The sequence below is a fragment of the Kogia breviceps genome, chromosome 15 (genome assembly GCF_026419965.1).
Source record: "Kogia breviceps isolate mKogBre1 chromosome 15, mKogBre1 haplotype 1, whole genome shotgun sequence".
Classification (NCBI taxonomy): Eukaryota; Metazoa; Chordata; class Mammalia; order Artiodactyla; family Physeteridae; genus Kogia; species Kogia breviceps.
Window position 1 is genome coordinate 82,008,074 of NC_081324.1, and position 18,208 is coordinate 82,026,281.

General features: G+C 43.6%; 2 protein-coding genes and 1 non-coding gene across 3 annotated transcripts in view; 2 read left to right on the forward strand and 1 right to left on the reverse strand.

Moving 5' to 3' along the window:
- IFT81 (intraflagellar transport 81) overlaps positions 1 to 18,027 on the reverse strand; it is a 190,913-nt gene extending 172,886 nt beyond the window's left edge. Inside the window, exon 1 of the mRNA XM_067015032.1 lies at positions 17,939 to 18,027. The gene's annotated coding sequence lies outside the window, so the exon portion shown is untranslated. The remainder of the gene's footprint in view (positions 1 to 17,938) is intronic.
- Positions 2,593 to 2,723, forward strand: LOC131743008 (small nucleolar RNA SNORA24). The gene has a single exon (XR_009331668.1). It is a non-coding gene; the product is annotated as a small nucleolar RNA SNORA24 (small nucleolar RNA).
- Positions 10,773 to 11,428, forward strand: LOC131742126 (myelin-associated neurite-outgrowth inhibitor-like). The gene has a single exon (XM_059039622.2). The coding sequence runs from the start codon at positions 10,841 to 10,843 to the stop codon at positions 11,426 to 11,428; it is 588 nt and encodes a 195-aa protein (XP_058895605.1). The 5' UTR covers positions 10,773 to 10,840.
- Positions 18,028 to 18,208: the final 181 nt, after the last annotated feature.

Consider the following 18,208-nt stretch of genomic DNA (forward strand, 5'->3'; position numbering starts at 1 on the left):
AAAGCCTAGGCTCTGACTAACTGTGAGACCCTTTTAAACCTCATCTTAGTTTTCTTATTTGCAAAAGGAAAGGACTGGGCTAAACATGATCTCTAAGGTACTTTTAATCTCAAAGTGCTTCCCTCACCATATAAAATGTGATCGGTTTTTTTTTTGGTGGTACGTGGGCCTCTCACTGTTGTAGCCTCTCCCGTTGCGGAGCACAGGCTCCGGACGCACAGGCTCAGCGGCCATGGCTCATGGGCCTAGCCGCTTTGCAGCATGTGGGATCTTCCCGGACCGGGGCACGAACCCGTGTCTCCTGCATTGGCAGGCGGACTCTCAACCACTGTGCCACCAGGGAAGCCCAATCAGTTTGTATTTGACATCAGGCTTACATAAAGTTCATAGCACATCACCTGGTAAGTGTGGTCAATGAATTTACTGTGTTAGTTAAAATCAAAAGTCCATACCATTGCCTATGAGGCCCTACTTGATCTGGCCCCTGACTACCTCTCAGGATCTTACCTCACCTCACTCTCCTCCTTACCCACTATGTTCCAGGTCTTCTTTCTATTCCTGGAACACACCAAGCTCATTCCTACCTCAGGGCCTTTGCACTTGCTGTCCACTCTGCCTGGGATCCTTTCCCCCCAGATTTTCAGAGAGTTGCTCTTTCCTGACATTCAGATCACAGTTCAAAAGTACTTCCTTCGAGAGGGCCTCCCTCAAGCTAATAGATATACAGAGAATTCAACACCCACTAAGAATGCATGTTCTTTTAGGGTGCACATGGAACATTTGCAAAACAGACATGCATGTATCTCCTTCAATACATTCCGAAGGAACAATATGATATAGATCAGGTTCTCCAACTGCATTTTAATGAAATTTGAAATTAATTTTGAAAAGATAAATTTTTAGGGAATTCCCTGGCAGTCCAATGGTTAGGACTCTGCACTTTCACTGCTGAGGGCCTGGGTTCAATCCCTGGTGGAGGAACTAAGATCCCACAAGCTGTACGGCACGGCCAAAATATAAATAAATAAAACTCTTCTAAAAAGTAAGGTTTATTTTTGTTAAAAAAAGATAAATTTTGGGGCTTCCCTGGTGGCGCAGTGGTTGAGAATCCGCCTGCCGATGCAGGGGACACGGGTTCGTGCCTCGGTCCGGGAAGATCCCACATGCCGCGGAGCGGCTGGGCCCGTGAGCCATGGCCACTGAGCCTGCGCGTCTGGAGCCTGTGTTCTGCAACGGGAGAGGCCACAACAGTGAGAGGCCCGCGTACCACAGAAAAATAAATAAATAAATAAATTTTTAAAATATTTGGAAACCAAATAAAATATTGCTAAATGACTCTTGGAAATATTCAAAACTAGATGATAGTGAAAACACCACACGTCAAAATTGGTGGGACACAGACAGTGAAAGCACTATTTTAAAGGGAAATTTGTAGCTTTATATACATTTATCAGGAAACAAGAAAGGTTAAGAAAGACATGAGACTAAGCATTCAACTCAAATACTGGAAAAGAAGCAGCAGAACCAAATGAAAGAAACAAGAAGGAAATAACTATTAGGGCAGAAATCAACAAAATATAGAACTGAGACGACTAACAAAACTAAAAGCTGATTCTATGAAAAGATTAATAAAAGTCTTGGACTTCCCTGGAGGTCCAGTGGTTAAGACTCTGCGCTTCCACTGCAGGGGGCACAGGTTCGATCCCTGGTGGGGGAACTAAGAAACTAAGATCTCTGCATGCTGCTCGGCGCCTCCAAAAAAGAAAAAAATTTCCCTCCACGTTTGGACTTCCCTGCTGGCGCAGTGGTTAAGAATCTGCCTGCCAATGCAGGGGACACAGGTTCGATCCCTGGTCCAGGAAGATCCCACATGCTGTGGAGCAACTAAGCCCGTGTGCCACAACTACAGAGCCTGTGATCTAGAGCCCACGAGCCACAACTACTGAGCCCACGTGCCACAACTACTAAAGCCCATGCGCCTAGAGCCCATGCTCCACAACAAGAGAAGCCACTGCAATGAGAAGCCTGCACACCACAACGAAGTGTAGCCCCCGCTCGCCACAACTAAAGAAAGCCTGCGCGCAGCCGAAAACCCAATGCAGCCATAAATAAATAAATAAATAAATAATCTCTGTACTTCGCAGCCTTTGTCTCTGTGCATTACCAATCACAGCATCAGCCTTTTTCTACCACTGGAGACCCATCTAGCTACCACAAAAAAAGTCAAAAAGAATACTAAATGGGGCAAACACTTCTACTCTGTTAAACATCTTTATTTTTCCACTTATTTTTTTAAGAAAAAAAATCTAAATTCACACTAATAGTCTTGAAGCTTTTACCTTGTTTGGGTGAGAGATTTATTTTCTGTGCTTATAAAAAATATGTTGTGGGAAGGAATAATGATTTACCTAATTAAGTTAGCTTTGTACATCTCCCTCAAGCTCTAGCCCCTTGCCAGGTATTCGAGTATACAAAGAAAAACATACACCAAAATCCTCCCCAAAGAAAATAAATCAAACTGTCCAAAGATTAAAGACTAAGGATAGTAAATTAAATTCTCTGTAGCTTCTCTGAATTAAGAATCTTATGCTTCTCTGTGTATCTTCGAGACCTGTCAGCTGTGGCAGTCTCCCTTCCTAGCAATGGAAGAGCATATTCTTGTTTATTGGCAAAGCTGTCATCATTTAATTGATATCACATTCTGACTTGTACAAGTAACATTCTTCACTTTAAAAACCTGGAGGGTGGGCTTCTCTGGTGGTGCAGTGGTTAAGAATCTGCCTGCCAATGCAGGGGACATGGGTTGGAGCCCTGGTCCGGGAAGATTTTACATGCTGCTGAGCAACTAAGCCCATGTGCCGCAACTACTGAGCCTGCGCTCTAGTGCCTGCGCGCCACAACTACTGAAGCCCGGGTGCTTAGAGCCCGTGCTCCACATTAAGAGAAGCCACTGCAATGAGAAGCCCGCGCACTGCAATGAAGAGTAGCCCCTGCTTGCTGCAACTAGAGAAAGCCCGCCCACAGCAATGAAGACCAAACACAGCCAGAAAAACAACAACAACAATCCTGGAGGGTCCTGGGTTATTGGGCAAACTTCTAACTACTGTTCAAATGTTTCTAGGAAACCGAACTAATTGTTCCAATGGATGATGGAAAACATAGCAAGATATCAGGAAATCCAAAGCAATATGGGTGAAGTCTTATTTAGCATCCTGCAGTACACTGCCAAACACGATTTTAAATCTCAAGCATGGTATTCAAGTGGAGAATAAATGAGTGTTTCCTTGCTGTAAAAAAAAAAAAAAGAATCTTATGCTTATAGTGTTTCTATGGAATTAGTAACTATATGTTTCCTATTGATGCTATAACATATTATGACAAATTCAGTGGCTTAAGAAAACATAAATATATTATTTTATAGTTCTGGAGATCAGAAATCCAAAATGGGTCTAATGGGCCAAAATCAAGGCGTTGGCAGGCTGTGTTCCTTCAGGAGGTGCTGGGGGGAATCCATTTCTTGCCTTTTCAAAACCTATTAAAAATTGGCTCAAAAAATGAATCACAGACTTAAATATAAAATGTAAAACTATAAACTTTTTAGGAGAAAATGGAGAATATCTTCAGGATCTAGGACTATGCAAAGAATTCAAAGATGACACTAAAAGTACAATCTATAACAGAAAAAAAAATAAATCAGTCCTCTTCAAAATTAAAAATGTTTGCTCTGCAAAAGACCAAATTAAGATGAAAAGACAAGATACGGACTGGAAGAAAATATTTACAAACGACATATCTGACAAAAAATAGGATCTTGAATATATTAAAACCTGTCAAAACTAAATAGTAAAAATCAAATAACCCAATTAGAAAATGAGGAGAATTCACTGAAGAGGATACACAGATGACAAAAACACACACACACAAATACTCAACATCATTAATCTTTATGGAAATGCAAGTTAAAATCACAAGGAGATACAACTACACATTTATCAAAATGGCTAAAATAAAAAATAGTGACAACGCCAAGTGCTGATGTGGATGCAAAGAACCTGGATCACACACTCTGTTGGTGGGAATGTAAAATGTTACAGCTACTCTGGAAAACAGTTTGGCAGTTTCTTAAAAAACTAAATGTGCAACTACCATATAACCTGGCAACTGCAGTCTTGGGGATTTAACTCTGAGAGATGAAAACTTATGTTCACGCTAAAACCCTGTGTACAAATATTCACAATAGTTTTATTTTATAATAATAGTTTTATAATAGTTTTATTTGTAATAGCCCCAAACTGGAAACAACCCAGATGTCTTTCAGTTGGTGAGTGGTTAAACAAACTGGTACATCCATTGCATGTAGTTAATAGTGTGTGGTATTAGTGGAGGAGTAGATTAATAGGACAGGATAGCATGTGATACTATGCAGAAAAAAAAGGGGGGGGGCTTCCCTGGTGGCACAGTGGTTGTGAGTCCACCTGCCGATGCAGGGGACACGGGTTCGTGCCCCGGTCCGGGAGGATCCCACATGCCGCGGAGCGGCTGGGCCCGTGAGCCGTGGCCGCTGCGCCTGCGTGTCCGAAGCCTGTGCTCTGCAACGGGAGAGGCCACAACAGTGAGAGGCCCGCATACCGCAAAAAAAAAAAAAAAGGGGGGGGGACAAATTATTGATATAGGCAACAATGTAGATGAACCTTTAGGTAGTTATTCTGGATGAAAAAAAGCCAATCCCAATAGGTTCCATACTGCATAATTCTATTTACATAACATTCTTGAAATGACAAAATTTTGGAAATGGAGAACAGGTGAATGATTGCTGGGAATCAGAGGCCAAGGGAGATGGAGAGGGTTGGGTGTGGCTATAAAAGGGCAAGAAGAGGGATCCTTGTGGTGATGGAGCTGTACTCTATCCTGGCTGTACCAATGTTGACATCCTGGTTGTGACAATGTATCATAGCTTTGTAAGATATTACTGTTGGAGGAAACTGGTAATAGAGAATTACTGGTATAGAAAATCTGGTATAGTGAATTTCTCTGTATTATTTCTTACAACTGTGAGTCTACAATTATCTCAAATTAAAATATTTAATTAAAAATAATCAAATAAAAAAATGAAAACACAAATATATTATTTTACAGTTCTGGAGATCAGAAATCCAAAATGGGTCTAATGAGCCAAAATCAAGGTGTTGGCAGGCTGTGTTCCTTCAGGAGGCGCTGGGGGGAATCCATTTCTTGCCTTTTCCAGAAAGCTTCATTGTTTGGCTTATGGCCTCCAATTAGCAATCTCATCACTCTCACCTGTGATTCTGTTGTCACAGCCTTTTCTGACTCTGATGTTCAGCCCCTCTTCCTTTTTTTTTTTTTTTTTTTTTTTTTTTGCGGTACACGGGCCTCTCACTGTCGTGGCCTCTCCCATTGCGGAGCACAGGCTCCGGACGCGCAGGCTCAGCGGCCATGGCTCACGGGCCCAGCCGCTCCGCGGCACGTGGGATCTTCCCGGACCGGGGCACGAACCCGCGTCCCCTGCATCGGCAGGAGGACTCTCAACCACTGCGCCACCAGGGCAGCCCCCCATCTTCCATTTTTTAAGAACCCTTGTGATTAAACTCACCTGGATAATTCAGGATACTCTCCCCATCTTAAAATCCTTAACTTAATCACATCTGCAAAGCCCCTTTTGCCATATCGTAACACAGTCACAGGGTGCAGGGATTAGAGCACTGATGTCCTCAGGGGGATCATTATTCTGCTCCCCACAGTAATTAAGACACCATCTGGGAAAGTTATCAGATTTGACACTAATGGGACTGTATCTTCAGGTCCTATTTGCCTGAGTCTGTTGAGTAATCCTTCCAAATGTTTAGGTATCTAATAGTTTCCAAGTAAATTTGAGAAGATATTACATTGTATGCTAATGTCGGGGAACATGATGAAATGTATGGGGGTTCCAATAACTAGCATCTCCACAAGCATGACTTCTCCCATTTCAAGGTGACCCCCACAATCCTCATTATCCCTTAAACTTACATAACATACCAAGCAACAGAACCATAAAAATAGTCCCACATAATATTACACAATGATTTAGTGGACAAAATGATTTCACAGCATTTTAAAGCTACATAATGAAATATTTAAGAGCAAAGATTCTGGAAACAGACAGACAAGGACTCAAATCCTGACTGAACCCCTTGCATGATCTAAGTCTCAGTTTTACTCCTCAGTGCCCACCTAGGTTCACATGAGACCAAGTGAAAGGAAGCCTATAAAGCTTTTAGCAGCATATTAGCTGTTGTTATTAATATCATAAAGGCAATATCATATTTGACACAATAACACCGATCCCCATTTTACATATAACGAAACATACTCCCGGGCTTCCCTGGTGGCACAGTGGTTAAGAATCCGCCTGCCAATGCAGGGGACACGGGTTCGAGCCCTGGTCCGGGAAGATCCCACATGCCGCGGAGCAACTAAGCCCGTGCGCCACAACTACTGAAGCCCGCGTGCCTAGAGCCTGTGCTCCGCGTCAAGAGAAGCCATCGCAATGAGAAGCCCGTGCACCACAACGAAGAGTAGGCCCCGCTCACCACAACTCGAGAAAGCTTGTGCGCAGCAACAAAAGACCCAACGCAGCCTAAATAAATAACTAAATAATAAAATAAATTTATATTTAAAAAAAGGAAACATACTCCCCAAAAGTAAATAGCTCATCTAAGGATGCATAACTAGTAAATAATCATATATATCCCAATGCCTGGCACACTGTATCCACTCCTGAATACCTTTGTTTTCAGTAATATCAGATACAGCCCCCGCAAGTCGACCTCACAACTGCTCCATCACCTCTTGTATTCACAGCTTTTTTCCTATCCAGCCTCTATTCTCTGTTGTCTACCAAAGGATGTAGTCTCTGAGGACTTTATACTACCCTGAAAACAAATGTCAAATGTGCTGAGATTTTAAGACACAGTTTCAGAAACAGGTCCAGCTCATCTGCAAGAATATCATACTTCCCATTTCCTCCATTTTGATAAGCTATAATTCCCCCCACCCACTGAATGGGAGGAAACATTTGCAGATCATATATCTGATAAGGAATTGCAGCTGCAATATATAAAGAACACTTACAACTTAAAATAGACAAATAACCCAATTAAGAAAGGGGCAAAGGATCTAAAAAGACATTTCTCCAAAGAGGTACAAATGGCCTATAAGCACCTGAAAAGCTCAAGATTAATCATTATGAAAATGCAAACTAAACATTTATATATGCATACACTTTTACATATACATATTTGAGTGTAGGCCAATTATATTTCATATTAATTTCTTTCAGGGCTCCTAACAGGATATTAGAAAATATTTCTTTTTAAAGGGACTTTGAGTCTGATAGGTTGAGACCCACTGATCTAGCAGATATGGTCAACATATGGCCTATTAGATATGGAACATACGGCTATGTTCCACACCGGCTTTAGCCTCAAGGACTCCACGGGGAAAGCAACAGTACAATTATAAAGTGATTTATTCCTCACTTCTGCTACCAACTTGTTCTTTATTTAGGGAATGTGCTGTTTCTGGAGATATATAATTACACATTTGGAGCACATGCATCTGTCATTATGTTATACAATGACAGATTTTACAATGTCTATGTGCCAGATAAGTGAATCTTACATCTATAAATGCCTGAACATTAATTTAAACGTTTTTTCATTGAAGCATACAGCTTCATCTGACTGGCCTTTTGCATCTCGAGGCCATTGTAATGACCGTGCTATAACCAAACAACGCCCTAATATGCACTGAGGTCAGCCACTGCAGGCCTCGCAACTAAATGGTAACAGACTGATGAGCTTTTTGGAGCTATTTACAGGAACTTATTTCTTTTTATGGACTATTAATCTATTTATTGCTGCTCTTAGCATTGGTGGCCTCAAGCAGTGCCTCCCATCTCTAATTTGCTGCATTCATACAAACATTTGTTTTAACGCCCACATTACCAGTGACAGTACATTTTTCATCTCTTGGAACCCAGCGCTATAGCCAAAGCCTTTTCAATCCCAACTTTCAAAAGCCTTCTAGCTTAAGAAAAAAACCGAACATTTATTATAAGCTTATGGGGGTACCTTAAGGGCAAAAGAGAACCAAGGAGGCAGAACCAGGAAGTAGAAACTCAGCAGAAACCAAAGAGGCCATTTTCTTAGTATTGCTCACCTCTGCTCCCTTTGCTTGTCCAGTTTCTTTCCTTTGTTTCTGTAAACTCCTCTCTTGGCTTCTCCATAAACATGACTCTGTCACAAACCCTGAAGTTACATCAACTCAGTTCTGGTCACTTGCAGAGAACAAAGAGCTGCCTCTGTCCCAGTGCCAGTCGCAGAGGAGAGAATCAGATTGGCCCTTTTGGGTTAGATTTCCTGTGGTCTGATTGACAAGGTCATGTTGTATAAAAATGGCTGCTGGGGCCACCTCTGTGAGGAAGGGCAGTTTTTAGAGGAAGAATGTTGTGATAAACTGGCTTACCATGCATCAAAGGAAACGGACAATCCAGACTGTTGGAAGTTTGTCTAAAATAAAAATAATTTCTGTGTGAGGGTCTGAGGTGCTCCCCTATGAAGAAAGAACATGAGGTTTGGCCCCATTATTATGTGGTAGGTACTTTTTTTCTGAGGCTCTTGATTGTCTACTCCCTGTTTCTTTCTTTCTTTCTTCCTTTCTTTCTTTTTCTTTTTCTTTCTTTCTTTTTTCTTTCTTTCTTCCTTCCTTCCTTTCTTTCTTTTTTTAATTTGATATAATTCACATACCATAAAAGCCACCTTTTTAATTTTGTGTTATTAAAATAATTTTATTTATTTATTTTGGCTTGCCGGGTCTTAGTTGTGGCACACGGGATCTTCGTTGCGGCATGCAGCCTTCTTAGTTGGGCATGCGAACTCTTAGTTGCTGCATGCATACGGGATCGAACCTAGGCCCCCTGAATTGGAAGCGCAGAGTCTTACCCACTGGACCACCAGGGAAGTCCTACAACCTTTTTAAAAAGTACAAATCAGTGACTTTTAGTAGATTCACAAGTGTTCTGCAACTATCACCATTATCTGTCTTCCAGACCATTTTCATGATCCCAGATGGGAACCTCATACTCGGTAGCGATCACTCCCCATTATTTCTTTCCCCCAGTCCTAAGCAACCACGGATCAACTCTCTGTCTCTGTGGATTTGCCTATTCTGGGCATTTCATAAAAATAGAATCATACAATATGTAGCCTTTTGTACTTGGCGTCTTTCACTTAGCATAGCTTTCAAGGTTCATACACATTGTAGCATGTGTCAGTGTTTCATTCCTTTTTATGGCTAAATATTCCATTGTATGGATAGACCACATTTTATTTATCCATTCATCAGTAGACAGACATTTAAGTTACTTCCACTTTTTGGGGCTTATGAATAATGCTACTATGAACATTCATGTAAAAGTTTTTACATGACACGTATCTTTTAAAAAATATTTATTTATTTTTGGCTGCGTTGGGTCTTTGTTGCTGCGGGCAGGCTTCCTCTAATTGCGTTGAGCGGGGGCTACCCTTCACTGTGGTGCACAGGCTTCTTATTGCAGTGGCTTCTCTTGTTGTGGAGCACGGGCTCTAGGAGCGAGGGCTTCAGCAGTTGTGGCACGTGGGCTCAGTAGTTGTGGCGCACAGGCTTAGTTGCTCCATGGCATGTGGGATCTTCCTGGACCAGGGCTCGAACCTGTGTCCCCTGCATTAGCAGGTGAATTCTTAACCACTGTGCCACCAGGGAAGCCCCAAAATGTTTTCTTAAAGCAGCTGCACCATTTTACTTTCCCACCAGCAGTATATGAATACTCCAATTTCTCCAGCTTTGCCATCTTTTTGATGGTCGATTGTTTTGATTATATCCATGCTAGTGGGATGCAGTGGTATCTCACTGTGATTTTGATTTGCATTTCCCTAGTGACCAATGATATTGAACATCTTTTCATATCCTTATTGACCTTTAGTGTATCTGCTTTGTAGAAATGTCTGTTCAAACCTTTTGCCCATTTTTAGTTGGGTTGTCATTTTACTGATGAGTTATAAGAGTCAAAGAACTCTTTAAGATTCTAGACCCTTCTCAGATATATGGTTTTTCCCATTCTGTGGGTTGTCTTCTTTTTCTCAATAGTGGCCTTTGATGCACAAGTTTTAAATTTTGATGAAGTCCAATTTATCTACTTTTTTTCTTTTGTCACCTGAACTTCAGGTGTCATATCTAAAAAACCACTGCCTAATTCAAGGTCACAAAGATTTACACCTGTGTCTTCATATGACTCATAGTTTTAACTCTTACATTTAGGTCTTTGATCCATTTTGCGTTAATTCTCATATATGGTAAGAGGTAGGGGTCCAACTTCATTATTTGCATGTGGATATCCAGTTGTGCCAGCACCATTTGTTGAAAAGACTATTCTTTCCTTGTTGAGTTGTCTTAACGTCTTTACTAAAAATCCTGGTGGGTTTTTTTTAAGCTAAATTCCCAGAGTTGCTCAATAACTGACTACACTCAGCCAAGCATACAATATGCAACTGAATGTGATTAAGATTATGTGAAGGGCGGCTGCGCAGCGTCGGCAGGGAGCGCGGCTGCGAAGAGGCGGGCGGGGCCGAGCTGGGCGAGGGAGAACGCGGACCGGGGAGGCGGCGGCGGCAACCTGGGCCTCGCGGCTCAGCCGCGCATCGGAGCAGGCCTTCGCGGCGCGCGCCCCTCGCCGAGCCCGCCCCGGGCCGGCGAGCGCTGGTCACCGAGGCCCAGGCCGCTGCCGCGGCGCGTTCTTGAAATCATGAATCCTGTTTATAGCCCGGGTTCTTCTGCGGTTCCCTATGCAAATGCCAAAGAAATTAGTTATCCAGCTGGTTTCCCCATGGGTTACGCAGCAGCTCCTGCCTATTCCCCCAACACGTACCCTGGAGCGAATCCTACCTTCCAAACAGGTTACACTCTTGGCAAACCTTACGAAGTGTCCTGTTCCCCCACCAGCGGGGCGGTGCCACCGTATTCCTCCTCCGCCAACCCCTACCAGACCACTGGACACCCCGTGCGAAGTGCCTACCCCCAGCAGAGCGCGCACGCACAGCAAGGCACGCATTATCCCCAGCCCCTGTATGCAGTACCCCCTCACGTCATCCACCACCACACAGTGGTGCAGCCCAACGGCATGCCAGCGACGGTGTCCCCTACTCCCATCCGTCTGCCTAGAGGCAATGGGGTCACCATGAGCACGGCGGCGGGGACCACTATAGCCACGTCAGCGGGTACCTTGCTGACTGCCCGCCCACTCCCCAAATCCTGTCGCCCCCACCCCGTCACTGTGCCCACTTATCGGGCCCCAGGAACACCCACCTCCAGCTATGTGCCCCCTCAGTGGTGATCACCCTGCAAACGTTTGCGGATGGAGCTGTGCAGTCACATCGTGGAGGTTCCACAGCTTGTGCTGCAGGCCTTGTGCCTCCAACCAGGACTTTCTTCTTAATGCTCTAGACACTTAGCTAAACACTACTACGGCTGGCCCAGCAGGTCCCAGCGCCCTCAGTCTCCAACTGACTCTGTGAATTTGTCTTAAAGCATATCCTGTTTGGTGGGCTGCCAGGCAATTTTTTAGCTAACTGTAATGATTAAAAGGGAGTATTAATCTATTCTGAATCATATCTAGCTGAATGCATGTTTTAAAAAAACCCACAAAAACAAAGCTTGTTCCATCTACCTGCAGTGACTGATGTAGAACCATCATATGCAAAATCCAAAGGAATGGAAAAGCATTTTACAACTTGTATCATTAATGTACTCTTGTAATGTATGCAAGGTCTTAAAGTTATAAGTGTTAAAGTGAGTTTCTTCATAGAGCATCTGAAATCTCTTCGATGATTCTTCAGCCTTTTGGGGTTGACGTGGGTTGCCAATTGGAAACATGGACTTCTACTTTCCACCCATCTGTTCCTTTTGCACGGACTGCACTGGGAGAGAGTTGCAGGGACAGGGAGAGTGTGGGGTGGCCACCGCTGCTTGGGGTGCAGCCAGGTTAATGGCTTTCTCTCCATTTAGGCTTGTGGGGTCAGTGTGATGTGGACGTCCTTAGGGATTACCATGAATCCAGTTAGGGACAAAAGGTGGTTTATGGGGTTTCCCTGGTGGCGCAGTGGTTGAGAGTCCGCCTGCTGATGCAGGGTACACAGGTTCATGCCCCGGTCATGGCCGCTGAGCTCGCGCGTCCGGAGCCTGTGCTCCGCAACGGGAGAGGCCGCAACAGTGAGAGGCCCGCGTACCGGAAAAAAAAAAAAAAAAAAAAAAAAGGTGGTTTATGTATCAGCAAAGCAATTTTCTCTGCTATCTAAATTTTCATTACAGATCTCTTACAGATAGAGATGATGCTTTCTATATGTTTAATGGAAAAGTCCTATGTAGAGCGAAATTATTTTCCTGGGATGGAAGATGTGTGAAAGAGAACCAGCCACACTTGGAGGAGGTATTGGCCTCTCCTTTATTTAGCTTAGAAAAATCGTTCCTTCCCCAGCCCCACCCCCCTCCCCGCTCCCGGGGGAAATGTCTGAGTCACCTGAAAACATATGTAGGCATTGTTGTTCTCCCTCCCACAAAGAAGGGCAAAGACTTCATTCAGCCGTGTGTTATGAAGAAAGTCGTATATTTAAGAACTTTTAAAAGGGAACAGAACTTTATTGGATATTGACTGTTCCTTGTAGAGAGGCAGGGCTGTGGCTGTCTTTTGGCCCATGCAGTTGATGGGGACTTGTCCTCTGAGGCCATCTGGAGGGCGCTCGTGGAGATGGCTGTGGGGGGGTGTGAGGGAAGGGCTGGCGCCTGTTGTCTGTGAGCCCCTTTGGCCATCTCTTCTTGCGGCTGAGGACACCCAGCACAAAGCACGTGTGGACAGCAAAGGGCCAGGCAGCGTCAGAACGTGTTTGCCTGCCGGAACTTATACAGAAAGGATTTTAGGTTGAAAATCTGAATATTGTACATAAGAAACCAAGAGGATTTTTTGCCTAAATGTGCCCAACTTGTATCGATGGGTGTGTGTGTGGGGGTCTGTCCTCAGATGAAGTCAGCGGGGGTGGGGGGTGAGGATTGTTCCCTTTCAAGGGTCTGTCAGGGGCGGGGGTGCCCCTGCTCCACCCCTCGTTGTTTCAAGCACTGTGGGCCTCAGGTGGGGAGGGCACCTTACTCTCCTTACGGCTCTGGCAGCTGGTCAGGGCTCCGGCACTGGGGTGGCCTTCAGCCCCGGATGGTGAGTGGGATACCTGACCCCTGAGCCTTTGGTAACCTTATTTTTTATAATGAGTACTCTTCATAATTTTCTTTTTCACATTTTATTTTATAAGAAATTTAGGAATATTTTTGCATGGATCATTGTAAACAGAAGATTTATTTCTAATGTCTATAACATAGTGTGTTTACTAATAAGTACTTTAAATTGCTTCAAGAGCACTTAACCTACCTTTGTATGTGTGTATTCGTGTGTGTGTGTGTGTGTGTGTGTGTGTGTGTGGCAGCCATTTACCCCAGGCACAGTGTCCACTTCTTCAACTCTTTGTTGGTAATTCCATCTGTGTAGTGGGCAGTTTGTAATATCGATATGTTCTCCAGGGCCTGAACTGATCCAGTAAAACAGCGAAGCTGGTTTCCCCAGTTTAGTGTAATAAGTTAGGAGAAAATATGATTTTAGTATATGTTTTTTAAAAGTCCCAAACAGAGTGCACATACACAGATACACACGTGACTACCTGTAAGGGTTAAAGTCATTTGAATTCAGGAGGAAGTTGTGAGAAATTATATAGGCTGTTTCTTCCAGCTTGCCTGAGATTTGGCACACACAGGGTGAATGTTTTCACGAGCACTGAATTAAATGGTGTTTTCAAGAGAAAGAAAAGAGTGGGTTGCATTTTCTCCCCATTTATATCAGCTTTATAAACACTTTCCCCCCGTAACTTCTTTTTTGTTTTGAGCAGGCTCCGGACGTGCAGGCTCAGCGGCCATGGCTCACGGGCCCAGCCGCTCTGCGGCATGTGGGATCTTCCTGGACCGGGGCACGAACCCATGTCCCTTGCAGTGGCAGGCGGACTCTCAACCACTGTGCCACCAGGGAAGCCCCCCCGCCCCGTAATTTCTAAAAAAATCTTGTTTCCCTTTTGTGAAGTTGAGTTGGGAGACTTCATCAAATATTTTTGCATTACGGAATATATCTGTGTGGAAATCTTTTCAATTTTGAAACTATCGGGGCATCAGCTATCAAATGTGAAAGGTAGATCTTGTCTAGCAGATAAGACTCTGGATATAATGAATAATAACAAAACTATCATATGTAATTTTAGCAGCATTTAGTTCCAGTAAAATTAAGGAATACAGCTTCTGTTATAAAGTTGCATAATTTGATATCCTAAGCACAATAGTAGAACATTCAGAGAAATTTTGCATTTTCTATATGTGACATTCCTAATTTGAGAGTCTTTCAGCCAAATTACAGTTATTTTAGAAGTTGAGACAGGCAAATAAAAGAACTAATTCCTATAAACATAGATACCATCATGGACATTTTAAAAAAATTTTGTTCTACAGCCTTCCCCTAAGGTTTAGAAGGGATGTTTCTCTGCTTCGGGAAGCCTTGTTTGGATCTGGGCCAGGTGACTGGACGTTTTCACGATGAGTGATGGGCCCATCAGCTTGCTGCCTCTGAGAACTGAGGCCAGCATCAGGGCCAGGGCCATTCGTAGTGACAAGCACAGAAGCGCTTCCAGAATCTTTTGTCTCTTGTGTTTTATCTTTTCTCAACATTCTTGTTGGTTATTAGGCCTACCCGTTGTATTATATGACTGTTTCTTGAGTGCTATGCAAATGTAGTATTTACAGGAGCTGAGGGTGGTCCTGAGCCGTGGGCTGGACACCTGGTCGGTACTCAGTACTCGCCCTGCCCTTCCCAAGCTGGGCATGCAGTGCCTCACTCCATCTGCTGGCACTGGCACTTCAAAAAAGAGGAAATAGATTCTTGGGGCTTGGGATAGACTAATCTCTGTTAGTGCTGTCCTGCCAGCAGGTGGTGAAAGGATGGCAGGAACGAGACACATCAGTATTGGGGCCTACGTTTTAAGAAGGAAACTCAGACTTCTTCACCTGTCCTTTGTAAACATTTGGAAAGAGTATTACTCCGACCAGTTGGGCCACCTTCTCCCTATCTGGCAGCTAACAGCTGGACGCCCCAGTTACTCCCAGCCTGGGCATTGCCCAGATGGGACAGGACGCCTGACACCCTCTGGCCGTGCAAGGGCAGGCTTAAGGGTGTGGGGCTTGATGTGGGGTACAGCTTCTGGTTCTTCTCTTGGTGCTTTCTAAGGATGGGGTGTGTCTCTAGAGAGGAGTGGTTGGCATAGGGGAAGGGTGGACTGTGTGACTCTCCTCTCTAGTACATTTCAAACATTGGTGTGTTTTTTTCTCCTGAGCTGTTTATTGCTCAACCTGAGCTTTCTGAAAGGAGCCTGCAGAGGACATGCTGCAGAGGAGGGTCTGATCTTTTCAGGTAGAAAGTTGCAGAGTTGATCTTACATGTTTCTGAGGATTTGCCTCTTTCCCCGCCCTATTCACTTGAAAAACAGAAAACCCCTGGTGTAATCTTATTTGAATCCCCAGGACCAATGTCAAGTCACTTGGGACAGGGAGACCAAGGAGAGGCTGGCATCTCTGTGCAGGGAGCCTGCAGTGAGCTTCAGGGGATGCTGTGCTCCCAGGATTGGTGTGTTGGAGATGACAAGTGTCTTATCTTGGTCTCCTGAGCCCTACTGGAGTCTCCTGTAGGTCCTCGTGGAGACCAGTGGTCAGTAGAATAATTGGGCTGGACCTGAGGCCAGCTCTCATGTGTTCCTGGTGGGGTTACTCTGATGGCCACTCAAGAGAGACCCCAGGGAGCCACTGTTACTGACTAGGAAATAGTTCCTTTTTTTTTTTTTTAAATGATTTCTGACTACTGCTTTTTTTTTTTTTTTTTTTTAGACCATTCTCATAGTACTTTTTAAAAACTTAAGCCAGCGTTGTCTTCCAGTGTTAAAGGCACCCCTCACCCCTGCACTGAACTTCAGGTGTCAATCAATACAAAGGAACTTCCATCCTGAGCCAATTACATTATGTGTAAATTCATACGATTTTAATTTTTTTATGCAATCTGATGAGTAGATAAGCTCAGACTTAAAATTCTTAAAAGCACGTTTATTGTAACAAGAATTGTTATGTATTAATACTGCAATTTTCAGTAAAGATTGACTTGGGACTTCCCTGGTGGCGCAGTGGTTAAGAATCCGCCTGCCAATGCAGGGGACACGGGTTCGAGCCCTGGTCCGGGAGGATCCCACATGCCGCGGAGCAACTAAGCACGTGCGCCACAACTACTGGGCCTGCTCTCGAGCCCGCGAGCCACAACTACTGAGCCCACATGCCACAACTACTGAAGCTCGCATGCCTAGAGCCCGTGCCCCACAACAAGAGAAGCCACCGCAATAACAAGCCCACGCACCGCAACGACGAGTGGCCCCCGCTCGCCGCAACTAGAGGGAGCCTGCGCGCAGCAACGAAGACCCAATGCAGCCATAAATAAATACATAAATTAAAAAATTTATTTTAAAAAAATTGACTTGTGTTGCAAAAAAAAAAAAAAGATTATGTGAAAAATCCCAACCGTAATCAGCAGTCACTTTTACTTTATAAACTAAGATTACTCTGTCTAGTGCACTAGATATATTCACTATCTTAATTGTGCTGATGGTTTCATGGGTGTGTACTTATGTCAAACTTATAAAATTGTATAATTTAAATATATGCAGTTTACTGTATGTCAGTTATGCCTCAAGAGAGCTGGTTTTAAAAAGAGATAAACTCAGGGCAAGAGTGTAAATGAGACAATTTCTTTTTTCCTAATCATTTTTCAGGATCACCTTCTCTGGTTGGGCCTAAGGTTACACTACCAACTAGGCACTTATAAAAACTTTTATTTGTACATTTCTCTTAACTGACTTTGTTCAAAATCAAAAACAAACCATTTAAATTCCAGATCTGTAATGCCAGGACCGTCTCATTACTATGGGGTAAGTATTCACAAGAGCTGTAAATGTGTTTTGACTCTTAAGGAAAAGTATTTTTAAGTTTCTTTCCAATGAGAATTTAGTGACTGGGTTTTTCTTTTCTGCATAGAATTTAAGTCCCCCCAATTACACAAAGCTCCATTTTGGCAGAGACTTCATCTTTCTGTTCACCCTCATATGCCTAGCATCTAGAACACTGTTAAGCACACAACAGGCACTCAGTAAATACCTGTCAAAGAATGAATAAAATCCCACTTAAACTCTCACCACCTTTTCCTGGGACCCTTTTGAACTGACGCAGGTGGCAGCTCTATTCCTCCTGTTAACATGACAAGTCCATCTCCAGAGGCAGATACTGTCTTCCTCAAGTTTTATTATTATTCACCTTCTTATATTTGTAAAAACAAGGTGGTGTGGCTTAGGAATCTCACTTCCAGGAAAAGACCTAAAATGGTGTGTTAAAGATTATGCATAGGATCCACAAACTAGAAGCAATCAGATGAGAGCAGTTAAGGAAATCATCCCTAACTGAAGAAACAATCCATCGATTAAAAATGATCATTATGACAAGTCTGCAGTAAGATGGAAAACATGTAGTGTGAATCAGGAATTGAAAAGCACCATCACTGACTATGCTTACAAATTAAAACCGTATACACAATCATCTGCTAGAATTTATCCTCCATGAAGGCAGAATGTTTGGGTTTGTTCTGTTCACTAGACAGTGCCTGGTACGGAAGGTGTTTATTAACACTTGTTGAATGAATGAATGAAACTAAATATAAAACATACCTATGATAACATACCTGAAGGGAATGAACACACGTGGAAAATTATGTTCAGGTGATGCAACTGTGGGTGTTTCCTCCACTTTCCCTCTATTTTCCAATTCTCCCTAAAGTTGTGATAAAACTTTCTCAGTTCAAAGGATGGTCACAGAAACCCCTCAACCAGGCTCAGGCTGCTTCCTCCCGTCCTACAACTAAGGAAGCATCGGAATGGGAGTAGGTATGTGGCCGGGCTTCAATTCTAAGAGGGCTATTTTGGAGCATGTGTGGCTTCAGCCAAGGGTCCCT

Excerpts from the sequence above, each read along its gene's own strand:
- LOC131742126 (XM_059039622.2), top strand. The coding sequence starts at position 10,841 with ATGAATCCTGTTTATAGCCCGGGTTCTTCTGCGGTTCCCTATGCAAAT.